General features: G+C 37.5%; 1 protein-coding gene across 10 annotated transcripts in view; it reads right to left on the bottom strand.

Annotated features, from left to right (window-relative positions):
- Positions 1-18,608, bottom strand: part of TNRC6B (trinucleotide repeat containing adaptor 6B) — a 78,555-nt gene extending 59,947 nt beyond the window's left edge. For 8 of the 10 annotated variants that reach the window (XM_057422760.1, XM_057422763.1, XM_057422766.1 and 5 more), the window contains exon 1: positions 18,016-18,059. In XM_057422760.1, coding sequence (XP_057278743.1) covers positions 18,016-18,044 — 29 coding nt within the window. In that variant the 5' untranslated portion in view covers positions 18,045-18,059. Of the gene's footprint in view, positions 1-18,015; positions 18,060-18,538 lie in introns of those variants that run through there. The other 2 variants (XM_057422762.1, XM_057422765.1) reach the window with 2 other exon arrangements.
- Positions 18,609-18,610: the final 2 nt, after the last annotated feature.

Here is an 18,610-nt window from a genome sequence, read left to right as displayed (position 1 = left end):
AAGCCACAACACAAAGCTTTCCCAGGATATGTTACAAAACAAGGGACTGCGTGACCTGCTCAAGGTTACAAAATGACTCCATTGCTCACTCTGAATTACAAACTGGCATCCTCCTGACTCCTCCTCTATTTTCACTAATAAAATAATACCACTACTGAACACTTGCACAGCTCCTTTCATCACAGGATGTCAAAGGCCTTTATAAATATTAATTAAGCATTGCAGCAACACTAAGAAGTATGTAAAACTTAATTCTGCACATGAGTAAACCCAAGCAAGGAATGAATAACCGATGTTCAAAGTCACAGGACAACTCAGCAATATGGAGAGTAAGTGGCTCTTGCCATTAAGGAGCACTCCATTAGAAACAAGGACATAATAAATACTCAAAATGCGGTGTGAACAACCCTTGATGGCCAATACATTACACAGTCATGCTCAATCCTGCAAAGAGGACACTAAATTTCAGGCAGCATTCTCACAATGACACACAGTTTGGCTTCCTCCGAACAGAGAAAACTTTCTCATGAGATTTCTAGTAAAAATCTGTTTTTCCTTTCTGGTAACTTCCTTAGAAAAGACAGGTATGAATGTGATATTCTTTGGTACTTTTACAAAATTAACAAGTAATATCAAGCTGAGGCACAACTCAAAGAAAAATTCAGACCCCACAAATGAAAGTAAGCTGCTACTTAACATTCAGTCACATGCTCCAGTAATTAAGGGGGACAAAAAATACCAGTTGGAGAACATCCCTTCCCAAAAGAAAGAACCTTTATCAGTCCAAAACGAATGTTTTCAGCAGACTGATATATTTGTAATCACTTAAGTACTTCAGTGATCTTACAACTTCTTATAACAACTTAACCCACCACAAACATTACTCCTTCCTTTTAAAATTATTTACTCTTCCCAATGACCATAATTATCACGAGACACCCATCTGTAACATTTATACTTCTGGTGTGAAAGCTAAACATACTAAAACATACCAAAGCTGATCTGCTTCTATGTGCTGCCACATTCACGGTTTTAAATGGCTGGAGTGAGATTAATTTTTAAATTTTATTAAATTCCTGTCAACCTACCAAAAAAGACCCTGAAGGTGACAAGCCATGAACTCCTGCCAAAATTCCTGTTCACATTCCATTCAAGAATATGACATACATGACTGCAAAAAAATACTTTTGCTTTGATGAAAGGCTATTTTCTACAGAAGACAAAAGAAACCAAGTTGCACTAAAAACATGTGCAAGATTCACTTTACAGTGACCCCTCTGTTAGAAAAGGGGACTCTGTTGTTACAGCATCAATAAAGCAATTATGTCATTCGTATCTCAGCCCAGCAGAATGGTTGGGTTTTGGTTTGGGGGTTTTGGTTTTTTTTAATTATTTGTCAGGTTGGGGATTTGTTTTGATTTTTTTTTTTTTTTAAACTCATGCACAAACTTTACTTCCTATCAAAACAATAAGATTCCATCAAGGCTGATAAAGTTGGCCAAATGAAAAACAGGGGGTTGTTTGATATTTTAAATTACAAAATATGTTTTTCTTCTTACTACAGAATGAATGCCTAGACACAAGTTTGTTTTTTTTTTGGGGGGGGGGGGATGGGGGTCTACACTTCCAAAAGGACATAATCTGGCTGTAGAAACTACTCTCTGGGTGAAGCTGTGTATCACGATTTCACTGTTATAATTTTACCTTGAGTTCTCTTTGAGCACAAAACCAGAGAACAATTCAGTATTGTATTTCATATATGGCTTTCATTGCATGAAGCAATTTTTCTTCCCTCTTACATGGGACAACAGCTAGTTACCATAGTTTACTCTATCATTCAAGCATTATGCCTTCAACAAAGGCTTGATGAGAGTTAACAGCAAGGCGTCAATAAATGGCGTTCCACACCTGTCCTGGGTTCAGCAGTAGCAGTCATTTTTTCTCCTTCTTGGTAGCTGGTGCAGTGCAGTGTTTTGACTTTCAGCTCGGGAACAGAGCTGATAAAAGGATGTTTTGGTTTGGCCAAGGACTTTGTGAGCCTCATGCTCTGCCAGGGAGGAGGGGAAGCCGGGAGGAAGCAGAGACAGGACACCTGACCCAAACTGACCAAAGAGGTATTCCATACCACAGCACGTCATGCCCAGGATGTAACTGGGAGTTAGCCGGAAGGGCTGGGAGACGGCAGGGTTGGAGGAGGTATCGGTCGGAGCTTGGTCGGGCTTGGGGGCCTAGTTATCGGTCAGCTGGTGCTGAGGTGTTGTATTCTCTTCCCTTGTTATTTCCTTTATCATTATTATCGGTGGTAGCAGTAGTGATTTGTGTTATACCTTAGTTACTAAACTGTTCTTATCTCAACCCGTGGGAGTTGCATTCTTTTCGATTCTCCTCTCCGTCCCTCCGAGAGCAGGGGGAGGGCAAGAAAGGGGGGGGAAGTGAGCGAACGAATTACCTGACTGGGTTTAAACCACGACAACACCCCACTCCAGTAATTCTCAGGAACCCAAAAGTTGCTGAGTTTCCTTGGGTTAAACTAGTCACTCAACCTTCGAAAAAAAAGGTCTTGAAGATCCTGATCAACACAGTGCCACTTAGAAGTATGACCAAGTTCAAGATCAAATACTGCTGAGATATGTCCAAATGTACTTGGAACCAAAGAGGAATCAGCCTTTTGGTCTGCAGCCACACAGAAGCTTTAGATGAACAGGGGTGGTAGCATCTCTCTAGATAAACGCATCTACTACAGATATAACCAATAAGGTAACACAATTCTCTAAGTATGAAGAAGCACAGATATGGATCCTTTTGTTACAATACAGTATTTAAAAGTTTATGTTTCAGTTCTAATTATCAGTCAAAAGCATTTTTGGTGCACTTAGCTGCTGATCCCTAGGATTTTCTCTAGTGTTATTTATAATGAATATCCCATGCAAAATGCATAAAAGTGTTCCAGCATATTCTCACACTTTAGAAGACACTCCACAAGTCTTAGAACTACACTGTTAAGAGATTACGGTTGTGGTTAAGGTCAGTAAGATACCACAGCAGATAACAAAGTCAGGACTTTCCATGCCAGTACTACAGAGATACAGTAAATACTGTAGTACTAAACCACCCTATTTTGTAAAGCTATTATTCAATATTTGTTCCTTATAGGGTAATTACAGATGATGATCTGGTAAAACAGCAGTGCTAAATTTTAAGGCAGGTGTTTCATAACAAAAAAGGCTTAAATACATTTACCACTTAAAGTGTGTAATTAAATAGGCTGTCCTGTCACACATCAGGTTTGGCATGTGGTTCAAGGTGTGAGCTTTACAATACACAAAATAACACAACTTCCTCCCTCCCTACTTTTACATGAAGATTTAAACACTGATAAAAGTTACATGATAAAGTAAATAAAATCAGCTGTCTCCACCATTCATATGATGGAGTGACATTTGCAAGATGTATACATGACACTGAAGTGAGCAATTTTGTTCACAGACCATGCCCTGTGGTTCTGAGGCTTGCACCTGCTGTTAAGGCAGACAGGCAGCGATCAGGTCTCACTGAAGTGTCAGTGAGGATGAGACTGCAGATCCTGCACAAGAAACAACGTAAATCACAAGTGCATGAAGTTCTCTCTCCCTGCTGCACTGCTACAGATACTTTGACGGCCAAAACATGAGACGGACAGTCATAAAATGCAAGAGAATAAATGAAAGATGTGGGGTTTACTACGGATTTGATACGCTATCATTAAAGAAAACTGAACTTTATTCTAGTGCAGTTTGCTCAAAACAAAGAGATATACTAGACTTGGTATCTACTTTTAAAGCAGCGAGACCTCAGGGGCACTGAAAAACAACTGTGTTTGACTGTTTGGGAACCTTCAAATGTGTTAAGCACACAGATTCTTTGCAGAGCCTGGTATGGAAACATTTGCTTGCCAGATGCATGCTGCTCACCCTTCTTACCACAGCCAGCAGGCCATCTTTTCATTAGTCATTTTCTATTCCAAAGCGAGATCAATAAATTATTATTCAAAACATCACAACTTCATGTCATGACTCATGAGTAATTAAGATGTAAGCTGAATTTAATCACTGGCACACAGAATGTAAACTAGAAAATTGTAAAGAAACTATGTGTAGGAAACAGGAAAAACAACAACACAGTACAAGACATGGCTTGTTTTGAACTACAAGAAACAAATAATCTTTACTCATGTAGTTACTTAAGCAGCCGAAAGATTTAAAGCCTCTCCAAGATGGTCTCCTCATATAACCGCTTGAGTTTTGAGGACATAAAGAAGATTTGATCATTTTGATCTGGCATTCCAAGAAAATGATAGCCTAAGATCTTAAAACGTCAGAAAGGAACAAATAACCTCACCAATGCATGCAATGCCTACAAACACCATCTGCACTCTTCCCTACCTAGAACATTATTTTTGCTTATCTGTAATTGTAAAGTCTGCATTCATATGGAATACTGATCACTGCCCTGAATTAATGTAAAATTCCAATGTTCTCTAGAATCTAGCAGTTTGCTATTTGCCCAAGATACTGTCAAAAACAGTGGAGGAAAGATATGAACAACCAATACATAATTGGAAGTAAAAGGTGCATTGCTATACACTTAATTTCAAACACTTAAAATTGCTGCTGTGTTTTTGGAGCACAACTGATTGCAGAAGGCTTGATTTGACATTAGCTGTGCACCCTTCTTTCCCCATGAAGAACAAATTCTTAAATGATAATTCTGAAGGCCACCATTACATTGCAAAGCACACTGCATCATAGATCTACATTTTGTGATATGACTGAACGTATACCAAGGAAAATTCCTTCTGTTTCAGGAACAGCTTAGGAAGACACGTACAGTATACTTTAGAAAGCTAATGAAAACCAGTTGCTGCATACAGCAAAGAAAAAAACTCACTCCCTTTTTTCATGTCTACCAGCAGAATGTATTGGAACATAATTCTTGTACAAAAGTGCAAAAGCACGTCTCTCTTTGAAAATGTGTGGCATCTCAAACCCTTTAATTTCTAATTTCCCTTCATGTTTTTAATCATTTGCTTCCATTAAGCATAACAGAGAAAACTAAGATATAAGTAAACATCTCAATACTGCTCCTTGTTTGCAGAGAGGGGAGGGTTTTTTCTGGTCTGTGTTTTGGGTTGGGTTTTTATTTTTTCTGGGGGGTGAGGGGTTTGGAAGAGGTGGTACTGTTTGATTTTTTAATATTTTTAACTTGGATTTTGGCAAGCTGTAATTGTCAAGGTAGACCCAGCTGTCAGTTCTCCATAGGAAGCATTATCAGGAAGGATATCAGAAGTTCAGTCAAGAACTCTGTGAGGTTACAGAAAACAGCAACTGCCTAAACACATTTTTTAAAAGAGCAGAGTCCAAGAATAAATCAAGTTAACACATGGTTAACACTTGAAATACTACTTTGTTCATGTCTTCGTTAAAAATAAGAACTAAAGCAGAAAGTTACTAGAGTCCATGGAACAAAACCCTCACAAGTGGCAGCTACTGCATTACAATAAAGTACTGTCACCCTAAATTGAAAGCCTTCCTGATTTAAATGGGAAAACACAAGCCTTTGCTAAGCACAGTAGTGCGTCTTATCAGGAATCTGTGCAGATGGCCTAAAACACACATACAGTGGTAACTTCAGAAAAAAAAAGTAGAAGTATATCTTCTTCATTCCAAAAGGAATGGAAAAGTGTGGAAAACAGCATTCTGCAGGCCATATAATATAATCATACTGTTTAATCATATAATCATACCTCTTTAACAGCCTATCTAAAATTAACTAGCTACAACAGTTATGAAGTAAAAACAAAAGATCTAGAAAATACTCCATTAACAGCCAGAATGTTTGCTATCATTCACTTTCAATCATCTGATAATGCTATTTTTGATTCATCCCTTTTTACAGTCCTCATACTGCGCACCATTCCCTAGCTGCATTTTGAAAAAGTTGCTTTGTTTCACACCTTCTGGAAATAAAGCATAGATTAAACCACCTTGTCTAGACATGAAACTCCTCCTAATTGCTAAGTAAACAATAATTTCCTTATTTCTTAAATAAGGATGTTAGAAAGTTTAAGTGAAAAATGTTCACTGTACCCTCAGGCGTTTGTCTAAACTAAGGATAATCTCCCACCAGGGAAACAATTTAAGTATGTTGTTATTTCTGTGGAGTTGGTGTCTACCCAATCTCAGAAGTCGCTCATGTGAGAGCTTTTCCTATTTGTATTAGGTGCAGAAGACAAGATTTTTGAAATTTTGATTGAGGGTTATCATTCCCTGTCTCTTGCCAGGAATGATAATTTACAGTGAGTGATGAATTTTACTTGCCGCTTATGTCATTCACAGATCAGTTTCTAGCTTCAATGCCATTTAAATATCTCTTGGGTTTTAATACGAATAATACAGTTAATACAGTAGCCCAAGATCACTCCAAAATTTAAAAAAATAGTGAATACTCAATCTGAGGATTTCTTGCTTGAAAAACCGAGTGTCTATTCATACTCAAGAAGCAAGAAGGAAATACTTTTAACTATTCATTACTAAGAAGAAATTTCTCACGCAAACAAAGTCAGCTCTGCAACACCTATGCTCTGGAAAGCTTACATTCCTTCACAATATGGAAATTCACATCAGAAAGTTGCCTCAACACACAAAAAATCTGAGATGATGGAGCAACATGGCTATGGCTCATCTTCCAGTCATCTACTATGGAAGAGTGAAATAAATTGTAAAGCAAAAGATAATCTGGAAAAGAAGCTAACATGAGGAAGCCACTGAAATGCCACCTTACAAAACAGCACCACCACAATGGTTCACGGAAAATAAAAATGTTAAGTCACAAGGGAAAAACTAAGGTGGATGCTATAGTGATATAACTGAAATTCGCCATTCAACACCTTTCTAAAGTTCCAAGACTAAGCTGATGTGTCTTGTTAAATTCTCAACCCAAGCAGTGTTTGCTACCTTTAAGTATTGTTGCATTACACAAGATTAACAACTTACTTTTTAATAAAAACCATGTATTTCTCATGCTCAGCAATGATGTCCTAAGACACAAAGAAATGCATGAAACTTAAGAGACTATAATTTTCAAAGAGTAACCAACATTTTTACTTCTGAGTGGTTAAAAATATATACTCTTTTTCAACATCAGTCCTAACAGAAAGTTACATCAAAACCATTTAAAGCATTCAGCACATACAGTCACCCAAGATTCTGCATGTTTCTGACAATAAAAGTAATTTTTACCTCTGCTGACAGTAATTTGAAGGCCTCGCCTATTCTTAATTTACAGCTACCTTTTCGTATCTACTACTGATTAATTTCATAGACATGCATAACAGCTGTTTCATTTTTTAGACACTATGCAAAAACAGTGTATGATACACGACAGGAATATACAGTATTCACTGTTCCACACAAAAAAATAATCCCACACTTCTAATCTATTCCGTTAAACCTTCTCTCTATCCTCTTTCGGAAAGGTGGCTCTGCATGTCAACGCTTTGTTGATATATAATGTTGAAGGTTAAAATGCATAAGCTGATGTGGAAGACTACTTCCTGCTGAAAGAAAAGCCCTTTAAACACTAGAACCTCAAATCTAATTTGTCAGCTTATTGATGCTTGCATACATACTCCCAGTGCAAAGCATCTCTCTTTCCATGAAGGCACTGTATTGAAAAAATGGTCAATGCTACTACCTAGCAGAAAGGTTAGCATAATCTTATAGTGAAAGTAATACAGAATTCAATCACTCACATAACATAAAATTCCAAATTTCAGGTAAAGGACCAGACCTTTTGCTTTAATCAAATCCATGCACTACGCTGGAAGTGCCACCTGCACTTCTGGTACTCACCAAGTGTAATTTACATGTGGCTGATTTAAATGAGGAAGTGTACCAAGTAAGAGTTACCAACTTTTACTAGTGCTCTAAAGATTGTTATAAAAATATATTGGGCAGTACTAGAAGCAACATCCTTAGTTAAACCAGCCTTTGATAAGCTTGCTCTTAACTAACATGTCATTTTAAATAGAGGGAGGAGAACTTTATTCTGTAACTTAAGCTATCTCTACTACTTTAAACTAAGGGGAACACAGCTCAGAAGGAAACCAACAGCTGGGTCTCCCACTCACCACTGCGCAGATCTAGTCTGTAACAGTTCCAAGTGGTGACTGGGTAGCACCTTTACTCTAAACATAGTCACTCATCACTATATGGTCACAGAATTTCTGGAAGACCTGCTAGAAAGATCTATACAATTACAACGTATTACCTGCTGTGATAGGTGAATAAAGCAAGAACTGCCATAACAATGTAAATCTCTAAAGCGGCCCAGGCTTTTGTGCAACAAACCTGACAAAGTTTAAACCTCTTCTGAAGCCACAACCAAATGGAACTGGGACTTGTAAACATTAACAGCTGAAACTGAAAGGGAAACTCAGAAAGTGTTTTCCTTCTGGCTCAGTTAGCCGGACACATAAGAAAGGAGATCAAGTAAAAAAAGTAGATCACCATCATTCTCAAGTTAATGATTTGATTTCCTTTAACTACCAAGGAAACTTTTAGATGCAGCCTCAGTAGCAATTCTTTCCGAGTAAGTGAGATACAACTCACTTGCAAGTACCAGCAGACACTTGGGCACTGTTGCTGCTGGGGAAGAGAATCATAGAATCATAGAACCGTTAGGGTTGGAAAGGACTTTAAGATCATCTAGTTCCAGCCCTCCTGCCATGGGCAGGGACACCTTACGCTAAATCGTATCACCCAAGGCCTCGTCCAACCTGGCCTTGAACACTGCCACGGACGGAGCATTCACAACCTCCTTGGGCAACCTATTCCAGTGCCTCACCACCCTAACAGGAAAGAACTTCCTTCTTACATCCAACCTAGAACTTAAACAGGGGAAGTTTAACTCGTTACCCCTTGTCCTATCACTACAGTCCCTAATGAAGAGTCCCTTCCCAGCATCACTATAGCCCCCCTTCAGATACAGGAGGGCTGCTATGAGGTCTCCATGCAGCCTTCTCTTCTCCAGGCTGAACAGCTCCAACTTCCTCAGCCTGTCTTCAGGAGAAAGGAGGACTCAAGCGCTTCCACCCTTCAGAAGTGAAGAATTTTACTGTTAAGCTTTCCATACTTGTATTTCTTTTTTGAAACTATGTAACGGTTTTGTTATTTTCAGCAGGAAAAGTGAAAATTACTTCCTGGTCTTTCTCCTTTTTTTAAAAGTTTTTCTCTAGCTAGGTTCCATGGGAGTAATTTAAGAAAATATCCTTACTGTACTTGCATAAGGCTGCAGTTAGCAAGAAATGGTACACACATAAAGCTAATGTACCTGAAGGGAAAAAAAATCCAAGCTCCACTTTATTGCTAGAGCTTGGAACTAATGACATTTTACCTGGAAAAAAAAGGTCCCTTTTACTGTGAAAATTGTTTTACCAATCCCTGCCAAGGTTTTTAACGGTACAGAAAAATACCTGCTGATGGAGATGTTCATTCTATAACATTATCTTACATTAAAACCTCCCCCCTAAAGGGAACTCCTCAAATAACCAAAACTGCCCATTCATTCCATGAAAGCTATTCAAAGATTAAGTTTTTACTTTGGAAGGATGAAAACATCAGTCAGTGAACTTACAGCAAGTTTTCTTTCATACTGCACTGAAGGATAACAATGTTTAAATCCTCATTAAAAACTTCACAAGTGTTAGGTATAGAATGTGAATTCAGTTTAATAAACAATTACTTCAGGAAGATTGCCTCTGAACTAGGTTTTCACTTCTATTTTAAAACATCCAAGAAAATCACATACTTTTCAGGGCCTTTTTTTTTTTTTTTAATGTTAATATTTGTCAAGGTATTAACACAGATCAGGTATTAAGCCTTGAATTCCAATGCCTTCAGCAAAAGCCCTTAGTCTGACCTCAAGACACTGCACTACCAGTTGTTACAATTTCTGATCCAGCAATGTTAACCATACTTCTTGGTAAGTGGAAATCCACAAATGCATGTTCTTACACAAACCAGAACTTCCAGCATTTGAACATTTGAGATAGGTGCAATACTCAATTCCATCTTTTCACCCACATCGTAATTTCAGTTAAATCAGCTTTGTTTCCATGAAGCCATTAAGGAAAAAGAAAGCATCATTCTGCTCACAATTCAGTACAGCTGTGTACAACTGGCTTCAGCCCCAGGCCACTAGCCAGGAACTTCTGAGTTCAAGTCTGGCTCTGCCACAGACTTTCTGTGTGGGCTTCAGAGAGCCTCTGAATTTCCCTGCTGCTCCTCTTCAATCAGTACAGTTACCCCTACAGAATGGCACTTGCTATGTTTTTACAGGCTTCTGCCAGAGAAAAAACTTGAATTGACTTTGAGAGCCATTTTTATTATGGTGCAAGCTCCACTAGGAAGTCTCCACATCTGCTGATACTTTTTAACTGCATCAACTGCCAACATACACGTATTACATATATGCATATACATACATATATGATACACACACAAACAGGAAAAGATAAAGCTAGAAAATAGCTACTTATTTTCAAGTTTGATAAAAGAATCAGGCTGAGAAAATGAAATCAAGTTTATCTGCTGTAATTAAATGTACAATGCAGAGCAACCTACAACCTTGTTCTTATTAACCAAGTGAGCCAATGACGAAATCTCGTTTTAACAGCTTAACATTAAATGCACAAGGCACGCAATGCTCAAGCCAGAACAATTACAACTAATACTTCTGATTATTACTTGAACAACAGAAAATGTCCTGTGAAGGAATGTGAAGGAGAAGAAGGATTTAAGCCTAACCAATGAATGAATGAAACATCATTTAAAAGATGAATTTTATTAAGAAAAAGATTAAGGGAAGTTACATGAACTTAAGCTGACCATATACTTGCAAGTCTCTTGTAGAAGAGTTTCACTTCACATTATCTAGACTGAAGCAGAATGTAATGGACTGACAGTAGCTAACCTCGGCTCTTCCTGCACTCCAATGATCCAATCATGCAAATACAGCTCATCACCTTTAAACCAATATATGCTGCCTTTAAATTAACCCGAGAAAAAACCCTTGTCCCCAGAACTTCATCAAGACAGGCTGACTTTCCAAAAATTAACCTGTTTGGTTATTCACAGCCTAACCACACAGAATGTAAAGAATGAAGCAACCGCAGCTTTATGGTACATTAAGCTGCCAATGTAAATCCTAGACTCTCAAGAGTTTACACTCCACCTGTTTTCATCTTTTTCATCTTATTTTACCTAAAAACTGTTAAGAATATACTTCCTACAGTTTTTCTGCATCAGGACATAGGATTTCTTTCTAAAAAGTGATAAATGTAAAGCAAAAATGTCTCCCAATTAACAACACAGCAAATTAATTCAAAATATGTTATTTTGTGATAAAAACAGTCACTCAAGGACTTCATACAAAAAAAAAAACTCCAGAACAGCTACCATGCAAAGATAAGGTGGTTAAATGCAAATTAAGATAGCTTTTGAGAAAGGAGGACTAAACTTGTTCAAACGGCTGAAAAATTACCTGCATGTAAGACAGGATTCTCACATCCCAGGTCATTTACTGAAACTTTAGACTGCAATTCAGTGGTTTCCAAAACATACTTGCTGATTAAACCCATAAAGCTGAGAGAAATACCATCAGGAAGAAGCACATCCAAACAACTTATTAGGAAGATTAAATCTTTATCCAGATGAGATTTTTAGTTTCCTGCATCACACTACCATCAGTGTGTTTCCATCAGATGGAGCAGTCACAAATACTACAGCATGGCCAGTATACTGGTTAGCAAGCATTCCTGCCAGGGTAATCTGCTCTGAACAGGATTACAAAATAAAACAAAAATAACCCTACTGCCTTGTTCACTTTCTCTCTCTCAGCACTGTTTGGTCTGGTTGTGATGTATTAAACAGATAATCTGAACGTTACCTGCAAAGGAATAGAAAATCTGACTGTAACACAGGGCTGCTGAATCTAAAATTCCCACTAATACTGCTATAACCAACTTCTGTAACACAGCTGGAGCCTTCTTTTACACAAGGTTCAAAAAAGCTTTTGGGGTTTTACTTCAGGTTAACCAAGTATTTTTACAGGCAATTTGAACCTCCACAACATTTAGATCCCAACCAGCACGCATGAACCTGTAATGACATCCACAAATTAAAAAGAGAGCTAGATACAGTATGACATACATATAACCTAAATAGGATATCCTCTATTTCTATGCACTGTATTTTTTAACTATTTTATATATATATATATATATATATATATATATATATATATATATATATATAGCATTTACCATAGAAGCTCCCTTGAATAAAACTGTGGGGATAATAACACTAGCAGTACCCAAGCAAAGCTTAACAGGATAGGGAAGGTTTTATTTATATAAAGGTTTATACAGCCTTCCCTAGAATATAGAAAACTACATTTTTAAAAATTCACATGAGGATCAAGCTATATAATTCATATTTTCTGTTTCGCAGAAGAACAAGCTAGAAAAGGATGTTAGGTAAGTTTTGGTTCCTTCTGCCCTCCCCTGCATAGAGAACGTATCCATTTTCATTTTTATTGTCCTCAAACTCTCTCCATTAAGAGACAAGATAGCAAAAAAAAAACCACAAAAAACAACCCAGCAATGTTACAGGATTAGAGCTTCCAAAGTATTAAAATACCAAAATTCACTTGCATGTTGTGATCAAATAATTTTTCCTATGAATTGTTCAGCAAAAGGCTGAGCATAAACATGCTTTACACTTAACTGGCAAAGGGACATATCAGAATATACCAGTCTCACTTTAGTTGATGAAGCTCTCAGTAGTAGTCACCCTCTTGCCAAAGAAAGCTGTTTCATAGACAAGTCTATCTAAAGTATCAACACAGAATTACAAGCATGTGTTTTAAATCAGACCCTGAATCCAGCGTGATTGCTTAACTGAAATTATATACAATTAAAAATATAAATACTAATACAGAAGCTGCAACAAGAATGCAAACACTGCTACATTAGGATTTAAATATTAAATTGCAATGTCTTCTACTACAAACAGTAAAATTTAAACTGGGGAAAAAGTGGAAGAAACATGGAAGACTTATCTTAAAGGTTTAAGTGACACAGGACAAGTATGTGCTGGAGAACTGGATGGCTCTGGCATAACCAAGTTCACAAGCATAGACTGAACCACAATGACAACACGTCTCTGCATATTCACCACAGAGCACATGTAAAATGGGACAACTGCACTCAACTCTAATTAATGGTTAAGTGGCATTAACAGAATATGTATTTAATCATTACTATTTTCATATAGGTCAACTAGCCCCCAAAAGCTTAAAATCTACACAGACTACGGCGTAGACATGCTTAAAAAAAAAAATTGAATTCCAGCAGTCTTAATGCAGCCAAAATTTTGCATGTTCTCATCTACATGGAGGCTGTGCTGAACAGCCACTATGAAATTACAGATAGACAGTGCTTTATGATTGTGCTGTTTAACAAATTCTGTACTTAAAAGCAGGAAAAAAACTGAGAATACTAGAAGTAGTTTTTCCATTTTTTTTTTTTTTAAATACTTCTCTGATTCAAAACTTAAGGCAAAGTTCTGCTCAAGTTTAAATTAGTTCTTGGGTTCAGCTGTCATACCTGTACCCGTATTTAAGGAAGCCCTAACTCTGCTTGTACTAACAACACTGGGAAACTGAGCACCCCCCCCCCCCCATTTCATACTTTAAACATGCATGGTGGGGTTTTGAGTATTCTTAAGGAATTAAAAGAGCTGCCTCCTTCATTTAAAAAATATTTGTGCCTTTCTGCTTTTTAGCTGCTGAAGAAACTATCCCGTTCAAAGCAACTCAATTATGATGGTGCTCAGCGTCAAAATAATGCTCTTCTAACACTAATTAAACGACTGCTTATTCATTTGCTGATAACTGTATGTATCTATAAAAATGCAAAAAAAGCTGAAGTGTTGTGGTTTTTGCCTTTTTTTTTCCCTAGACTACCTATTACGTTGCACTGCTCTTATTTGAGCTACCTCAAAATTTGTTGACCTCCCCTACTGTTCAAAATGCTCTGAAGTTAAGGCCTAGTAAATACCATCCTAACAAGAGAAGCACTCCCCTGCTGTCATGAAATGAAACACAGTTGTACCTTGATGCTTTGTTTTCATTTTGGTTTAGCAATTTTCAATTTCAACATTTCACTTCTAGAAGTCTGAATTTAACATAAATTTGTACTAATACACAAGCTTTGTACTTTTAAGCATTTTTCTTCCTACTGATACCAAAGTACTTTTAGGTTAATTTTCTCTGCCTGACATATACAAGCATCCATTTTATTAAAGTTCAGATACAAACTGCAGCACTGCAAGGAACAGTACTAAACGTTCATGCTTATTATCTGTGGTGTTAAACAAGACTCCCCTAGCAGCTTCTCTCCAGATACATTAGCACACAGCTTTCCATGTTGTTTAACCCTTGGTTTGATTTGTTCTGCCTTTAAAGATCATCGCATGTTTTATTAATGTATCTTCTCTTAGGTACTTTAGGACAAAAAACCCAGGGTTTGTATCTTGGTTTATGTTTTCCCACATTACTGAACAGGCTAATTCAAAGTAGTCCTGGAACGAAAATATTCTGAAAAAGTATCAAGGTTTGTCTTTCAATTTGCCTGTGCTATAATATCCAAATATCACATCAACCAGTTCTTAAGATATGATTTTTCAGAAATGATTACCGATACGTAGTTCTAGTAGCACCAGATCATTTTAAACCCTGAACTATGATGCCAACAAACTCTACACAGACCAGAAAATAACTTTCGAAATTACAACATCCATACAGCCTTAAGAACTCCTGCCAGAAGTGTGTTGAGGGCATTATGTACAAAAATTATCAGGGTTTGCATATATCCATGCTGCTCCCAAAATATAACCTTTGCCTCTACAAAAAAGAAAAATTTGTGTCTTACAAAGGAAAAAAAAGAATTTAAGCAATGAAAAGTGCTAAGCGTATAGCTCTGGAGCTGGAATTCACCATGATTACAGAAAGGCACCATTTCTTGTGTGCCCTTCAAAACAATTATGGGATTATTACTAAAACAAAATTGAAATATTTTCAGTATATAGAATTTTTATCTCCACAATGGCTACACAATGCTGAAATGACTGAAAAGTACTATTCCGACACCCAACTTTACATACCTTGTTTGACCAATATTTGAAATACAGTACACATAATTATACCAACTAAATGCCAGTGTTACATTAGCAACTGAAGCTGCTGCTTCTTGAAATAAAAACTGAACTTGTCTTGCTTTGCAAAGCAACAAATCTTTGTATTCACCTAAACGGAATTTTACATCTGTTTATCAAATTAATTCTGCAGCAATAAATATAGCTAAATATTTAAAGTTTAGCCACTTTAAAAGTAACCATCTTCCTCAGCAGTATACTTCTAAGTGAAAAGACATCTTTTGCTCTGACAGTATACACACCACCCTTTACTTTCAGGAAGGTTACAAAACTAGCATCCAGACACCAAGACCTCAACTCCTTGGCAGAGATAAATATCTATAGATAAAAATTCTCTTCCAGCAATATGCTAACTCTATAGATTTTTCTTCATTTATAGGTTTGAATGCTTTCTCCTCTACTCAGCCATCTATTAATAAAGTACGAGTCAAAAGTCTCAAAAGGTTAAGTTTAGCTGAAACCAGCCAGCAAAGACCGTATGATCTTATGAAGTTACTTTTTTTTCCTTCTCAGCAGGGGAGAAAGAGGATAAAAAAGAGCTGCTGAAAGTAAGCATACCGATTTTGTAGCCACTGTTTTTCCCTCATTTTTTTTCCCATTAGAACTGGAGACTCCTGTACATTGAAGCTTAACAGTAATGTCAATTATTTCTCAAGAATCTCTTAGATGAAGGGCAAAAAACTTCAGGGCTCTGCTGACTACAGACTTCACTGTAATTTTCAGCCTACTGAAATAGTCTGCTTTGGAAAGGGATTGATTGCTGTAGACACCACCAGCAGTTGACACAGAAATGCAAATAGAAAAACTAAATAAAGCTTCCAAACCTGGTTTCACCATTGTAAACTGAACAGTGAAGAAACCCAGTCCAACACTTCTGCAAACTTCAAACTGATATACAAGCTGCAACTCCAAGTAAGGAGACTCAAAGTGATTTTCAATGAGTATTTTGCTCCCTTTGTACTGCAAGAACATACTGAATGCAAACAGCACTGAGAATTGCCCAGACTCACACTTTTAAAATCCCATGATTTCATAGGATATGGAGTCCTCAAAACCCTCTGCACTAAGAGCTGATGGGTCAAAGACATACTTATATTAAGAATGATTTTAATGGGTCCTTCCTATTCACTTCATACTGTCTCAAAGTTACTTCTATGTTTGACAGACTCCACACTGGAATAATTTCTATTATTCTCAATAGTTGATTTTGCTCTGATCCATGACAGCTTCTGTAGCTACACGCAGTTGCAGTTTTCAGAAAATATCCTGTATTTCACCTTCCTAACAACTGAGCTATACTAACATTTACACAACTTGGAAGCATGTAACAGACAGCAATGCATGTAGGCAAAAAACATGCAGGAAAGGCGAGTACTTTTCTCAAATGCAGATTCTGGAATGCTATGTCCTACGATATTGCCAATTCAGGCCAAAATGTAGGTTTTCATTACTTCCTCAGTTCAGCCATCCTATGCTACAGCAATTACCACATGAACGACAAAACTGATGTTTAGGTCCAGTATGCACCAAATCTGAGAATACTTCTACTTTATATGGCATTTGAAAACAGTTCTAATGTCTAATTACATTTGTTAATCAACAGGTACATACAACATATTCTGGCTACATCAAGATCCCCACTAAGTCCAAGGCAGCTTTGAGTAATAAAAGCCATTAGGCTGCATCAGGCCAGAACCACAGAATGTTTTTATACTATCACCTCACACAGATACATGCCAATAGTACAAGGGTGGAATCTAATAAGTTCGTTAACACTAAACAGGGAGATATATGACTTCATACAAGAACTGGGTTATCTATTACTACTAAACTCTGAACACCAAAATTACCAGCATAACACACTGTATCAAATTTGTGTGGAGTTTGGTTTTTTATTAGCTCATTCTATTTTAAATTAACACCCTTAATTTCCAAGGGAAACTGAATAACTGCAGAATTATTTCAACTGTTTGCTAGCAAGTAGAGAAAAAAAAAGCCCTAATGTACAACTACTACATGACTATAATGAGGGCAGCCAGATATATTTCAGTAAATATATTCAAATCTGTCTCCTCCCTTTGAATTTAAGTGCATGCATAAAAGGCCACAAAGAAATATAAAATACCACCCATCTTGCAGGTTAACAAAGTTGACCTGCTAACCATACACAATCAATTCACACATACACTGCACTGTGGAAGTGCATTCACATGATTATTTGATCATCTACTACTTAAATATCCACCTGCAGAAAAATATCACAGTCCAAGGCCGATCAGGAAGGGGTGAAGAGCAACACAGACCACAAGGAGAATTTTTTCTTTTTTTTTTTTTTTTTAATTTAACCTCACAGAAAGGAGCATTACATCACACTCTTACAATGCAGGAGGAGGGGCCTGTTCTCAGAAAGCAAGCTTCAGCTATTTCCCTTTAATTTTCTGCTTGGTTTGGGAGAGATATGCAAAAATAACTTGTATTTAAATTTTTAGTAACATAGAAGACGGGGTGGGGGAATGCGAGAAAACACAAGCTTTTTTGCTTACATTTACTAACATGCAGGTGAATACTTATTTTCTTAAAAATACATAGCAAAAGTCTACCAAACATGAGGCGCACCCTGCGCTTGCAAGGGTGCATTCCTAAATACCTGCCCCACATTCTACCAGCCGCCAGACCCATTTTGCTGAGGAGGGTACCTTACTTCTGCGCGGCTGGACTCGGCGAGACCATTTTAAAGCCGGCACCGCCTAACTCGCTTTACCCCCTGGATGCCGGGTTTATGGGGCAGGGCCATTTGGTCCTAACGACGGCAGACACCGGGGGGCAGGGGGGAGGTCTGGCCGCTTTGGGGAGGGGGTTAAGGAGCGGGGGGGGGGAAGAAATCACTTTTTCAGAAGCCTCCATTTAAATAAAACAAGATTTTCAGTACTATCTTGTACTTCACCAGCTTGGAAAACACAAACCACCTTCTGTAATTTGCCTAAGTGTTTTAAATTACAAATCCCTTCCAAATCCACAGTATGCTCCTACCGACACCTCCATCTAAAAAGCCCTAAAAATCCACGAAAAGTGCTTCACACGTAAAACCATACAACGTCTGAAGCAAGTATCCGTGCTACAAAAAAACACCTCTGCAAAACCACGGATGAAAACAGTCAGCTCAGGCTCTTAAAGATCTACAGACAGGTAAAACCGAGAAAAAGAGGAATAAAATATAAACGTACCACTAACCTCATAAAGTGCAGCAGTGCTTAAATCCAGCGAGTTGAGGCATACAAGGTAGAAATGGAAATGGA

Source organism: Pezoporus wallicus, unplaced genomic scaffold (genome assembly GCF_028554395.1).
Source record: "Pezoporus wallicus isolate ANWC-B61680 ecotype Strahan unplaced genomic scaffold, APGP_CSIRO_Pwel_v1 contig_8839, whole genome shotgun sequence".
Lineage (NCBI taxonomy): Eukaryota > Metazoa > Chordata > Aves > Psittaciformes > Psittacidae > Pezoporus > Pezoporus wallicus.
The sequence above is the reverse complement of the archived record's forward strand: the minus strand, read 5'-3'. Positions and strand labels throughout refer to the sequence as shown.